General features: G+C 41.2%; 1 protein-coding gene across 1 annotated transcript; it reads right to left on the bottom strand.

Annotated features, from left to right (window-relative positions):
• Positions 1-950: 950 nt before the first annotated feature.
• On the bottom strand, positions 951-3,946 carry gmnc (geminin coiled-coil domain containing). The gene is made up of 4 exons (XM_067366429.1): positions 3,781-3,946; positions 3,364-3,449; positions 3,148-3,264; positions 951-1,745 (listed from the first exon to the last, which is right to left on the bottom strand). The coding sequence occupies exons 1-4, from the start codon at positions 3,944-3,946 to the stop codon at positions 951-953; spliced, it is 1,164 nt and encodes a 387-aa protein (XP_067222530.1).
• Positions 3,947-4,146: the final 200 nt, after the last annotated feature.

Here is a 4,146-nt window from a genome sequence, read left to right as displayed (position 1 = left end):
CTCTTTCCTGTCAACCCCTCAATCTGGAGGCCATCTGCAGGGGGCTTAACCGTGTCATTAGAGATAGACCACTCACCCTGGCTTCTCCATGGCTAACTCAAGGCCCAAACTTTCCCTGCCGTCCCCAGCTCCCTTAGGGCAAAGCAGAGAGTGAGAGGCTGGGCAGAGGGGAGGGATGGAGGGGTGTAAGTATCCCATGTTGGACCCCCATGGGGGTCTCAGACCTGCAAGGCGGGTCGGGGAGGAAGTCTCCCTCGAGACCAGCCGGCCCTCTCTTTTGTCTCACAGAGGCGGGAGAAAGGAGAAGACGTACCGGAGAGAAACAGAGGGAGGGAAAGTGATAGGGGAAGGAGGGAAGGGAAGCGGGACAGCTGTGAGAATGACAGGTTAGGGCTAACAGTGTAGCGCAAGGAAATTTGGGAATCACAACATTGATACTTACAATGCATCAGTTCACAATTAAAGAGACAATTGTTCTGTTAAGGTGAGCTAGTATTTTCAATGGAAGACATATGTGAACTGTTTTTGTTCCAGGTGTCTTAGAGTTAGTGACATATGCTGTGTTTGTGTATTACTTAGCTTTGTAACATCAAGGTGTGTGGTGACAATCTTAATTTAATTGGACGAATCTTAAATGTTTTCTTGTAAAATTTGAAAGTAACAAAAAAAAATAATTACGGAAAAACATGTGATTTTAATGAATTCAGTCATGATCCTGCATTTAACATCAAAGTCTTTCAATCACAATGAATAAAAACATTATATACAAATTCATAAATGACATAATAAAATCACAAATCTATAAAATGATAAAATATATGTATATATAAAACCCGTAAATTAAAAAAAAAAAAAATGAAGAGTAGTTGCACTTATGGGGCGTATTGGGTTATCAGTCCTCAAAAATGGCTAAAAAGTCTGTTGTTCTCCCAAAATCCTCAAAAATGTCTCTAGGAACATTGTTTAGGCACCCAGGTGAAGTTCCACCCCCCTTGTGCATCTCTGCGTGTGAAAGCTTGTCCTTGAGGGAAACTGTGCGTCTTTACACTGTTTTGTGGACTTAGTGACATGCTAAATGCTAAATCTGTCCTGCAACGTGACATACGAGGTGTGGAGAAAAGTTGACCGTCGCCCCCTGGTGGACTGGAGGAACCACAGCCTGGTGTGTTGAAGTATGGACCAGGGCTTATATCCTGGGGCCGATATGGAGTGGAGGCAGCTCGTGGTGGCGTGAAGTGTTGAGCTGTGGTCATCGCTGGTGGAGAGCTGACTAGCGACCCTGTAGATGTGATGGTGTACAGAGCTGTGGGGTCAACAGTTGAATAATCTGAACCCAAGCTCTGGGAGGTGCTATAGCCACTGGAGGTGTCAAGACTGCAGTTGCTGGATGAGTCTATGATGCTGCTGTAGTCGCAGCGTGTCTCTGCATTAGGGCTGAAGCCAATGTCAACATTTGCCGTACTGTAATGATCTTCTGTAGGAAGCGGACAGATGAAAGAAGGAGTGTTGAAACTTCGGGCTGGGTCGACGGTGTTCTCGTCTTGCAGACCGAGAGTCTCTAGTATCCATGAGTCTAGAGGTGGGGTGGCCGCCAGCTCTTCTGCAGAACAAAACTCCAAAGAGAGATTGCGGCAGGTCCGTTTCCCCTCGCCGCTGTGAAGCAACTGGCTCAGGTTCTGGAAATCACCATGTGTTCTTTTCCGGTGTCTTGACCCATCTGGAACCTTGTGGTTAGAAATAAGTTTCTGCAGTTTGAAGAAGGGAGAAAGCGGTAAAATTAATGTGAAAGAAGTTGTTTGTACATGTATTTTGAGGAAAGATCTGACATGAGCGACAGTAAAGGGCCATTCACACCAAGAGCCACAACTATAAAGATAGTCAAACCAAAGCGTATTGTAAACATGCATTGTTATTTCATTTGTCGCTTTAAATGCTTGAGCTTTATTTTTAATTTGCTTTTCATAGCCTAAGGACACTTAAAGGGTTAGTTCATCCAAAAATAAAATAGTGTCATTTATTACTCACCTTCATAACGTTCCACACTCGTAAGACCTTCGTTAATCTTTAGAACACAAATTAAGATATTTTTGTTGAAATCCGATAGCTCAGTGAGGCCTCCATAGCCAGCAATGACATTTCCTCTCACAAGATCCATAAAGGTACTAAAAACATATTTAAATCAGTTCATGTGAGTACATTGGGTTAATATTAATATTATAAAGCGACAAGAATATTTTTTGTGCACCAAAAAAAACTAAATAACGACTTATATAGTGATAGCCGATTTCAAAACACTGCTTCAGGAAGCTTTAGATCATTGTGAATCAGCGTGTCGAATCAGCGGTTCGGAGCGTCAAAGTCACGTGATTTCAGCAGTTTGACACGCGATCCGAATCATGATTCGACACAAAAGATTCATAACGCTCACAAGCTTATGAAGCAGTGTTTTGAAATCGGCTATCACTAAATAAGTCGTTATTTTGTTTTTTTGCCGCACCAAAAATATTCTTGTCGCTTTATAATATTAATATTGAGCCACTGTACTCACATGAACTGATTTAAATATGTTTTTAGTACATTAATGGATCTTGAGAGAGGAAATGTCATTGCTGGCTATGGAGGCCTCACGGAGCTATCGGATTTAAAAAAAAAAAAAAATCTTAATTTGTGTTCCGAAGATGAACGAAAGTCTTACGGGTGTGGAACAGCATGAGGGTGAGTAATAAATGACAGAATTTTTATTTTTGGGTGAACGAACCCTTTAAGCACACAAAGAAAACATATATATATATATATATATATATATATATATATATATATATATATTAGTTTTGTAGATGACCCTTCTTTGTTTCAATTGGATTAGGAGAAATATTTCAATATGGGGAAAAAAAAATCACACACATCACCTTAGTTTACAGATCCAACTATGACAGTGTTGCCAGGTCTGCGGTTTTCCAACGAAAACGGGCCACTTTTACACTGTTGCCGTGTGCTGTTTTTTTAGTCCATGAGTTGAAGCGATTTTCCCCCCAGAACAAGATTTTTATCTCCCGGAACACTAGTTTTGGCCATGCTTGGGTGGGTTTTGTTGTGCAGACCTGGCAACCCTGAACTGTGATAATTCAGTGTTGTGAGATTTCTTACCTTAGTTTTTTCCTCCAAAGACTTCACATATGATGAGTTTAAAAACTCTTTGAGCTTGTTGTTCTCGTCTTGAAGTCTTGCCAGCTCTTCTTCTCTTTGCATTAGGGTGTCTTGGAGCTTTATGGTGGGGTGGGGTGAGGGGGGAATGTTTTTACTATCATTAACAGTATGTCAACAGCTTTGGTTGAGTAATTAGAATATGATCTTTTTAAATACCTGCTTGTTTCGTTGAAGTTGAGGTGACAGTTGATCAGGCCAGGTGGGTTGATGTCCCAATCCATGCTCAGACACAGGCAGTGAATCTATGGTACATTTGAAATAAATGTCATTATCTTGATTAGTAATAGTCTAGGGATAATTGCAACCTGAAAAGTGAAAAAAAAATAAATAATAATAATAATAAAAAAATAAAATAAATTAAATAAATAATACTTAAACTTAAACAAAAGAAGGATCCCAAAAGAACTAACACTTTGGAGGTGGCCAGATACTCCACAGTCCATTGCTACTCTAACAAAGCACAAAAAAAAAAAAAAAAAAAAAAAAAAAAAAAAGGTCCGAGATGGAAAAATTCCAGTTTCCCAAGGCGGGAAGCCTCTCGCGCCGCTGATCCCGGCATATTGCAGGACTTACCCCGCCGCGGCGGCTCGTGCTGGCGGGCAGCGTTGTCCAGGGGACCGGCGTCCCAGAGGGAGACGAGCGTCGCTGTGGAAACGTCAACATTACCATCAGCTGACGTCGAGGCGGAGTACTCATAGCGCTGCCCTCCTGCAAAGCTCAGATCTTGGCAGGACAGCATGGTGCTCTACAAAATCCATCATAACAGAGACGACAATTATTTATTTGCATATTTAATCATGTCGCGACCACTTTAAAAAAAGACACCAACACCAAAAAAAAAAACGCTGTTATTATGTATCATATAGGTTACTTGTTTTTACACCATACCTTTCAACTGGTGCCAAATGTACAGCCTGCAGTGAAAAGTTCATTGCACTT

The sequence above is a fragment of the Chanodichthys erythropterus genome, chromosome 17, assembly GCF_024489055.1.
Source record: "Chanodichthys erythropterus isolate Z2021 chromosome 17, ASM2448905v1, whole genome shotgun sequence".
NCBI lineage: Eukaryota > Metazoa > Chordata > Actinopteri > Cypriniformes > Xenocyprididae > Chanodichthys > Chanodichthys erythropterus.
The sequence above is the reverse complement of the archived record's forward strand: the minus strand, read 5'-3'. Positions and strand labels throughout refer to the sequence as shown.

Excerpts from the sequence above, each read along its gene's own strand:
- gmnc (XM_067366429.1), bottom strand. The coding sequence starts at position 3,946 with ATGCTGTCCTGCCAAGATCTGAGCTTTGCAGGAGGGCAGCGCTATGAG. Across the intron at positions 3,450-3,780 it reads GCACGAGCCGCCGCGGCGGG|ATTCACTGCCTGTGTCTGAG; the intron begins GTAAGTCCTGCA and ends AATGTACCATAG. Across the intron at positions 3,265-3,363 it reads AACTTCAACGAAACAAGCAG|CTCCAAGACACCCTAATGCA; the intron begins GTATTTAAAAAG and ends CCCACCATAAAG.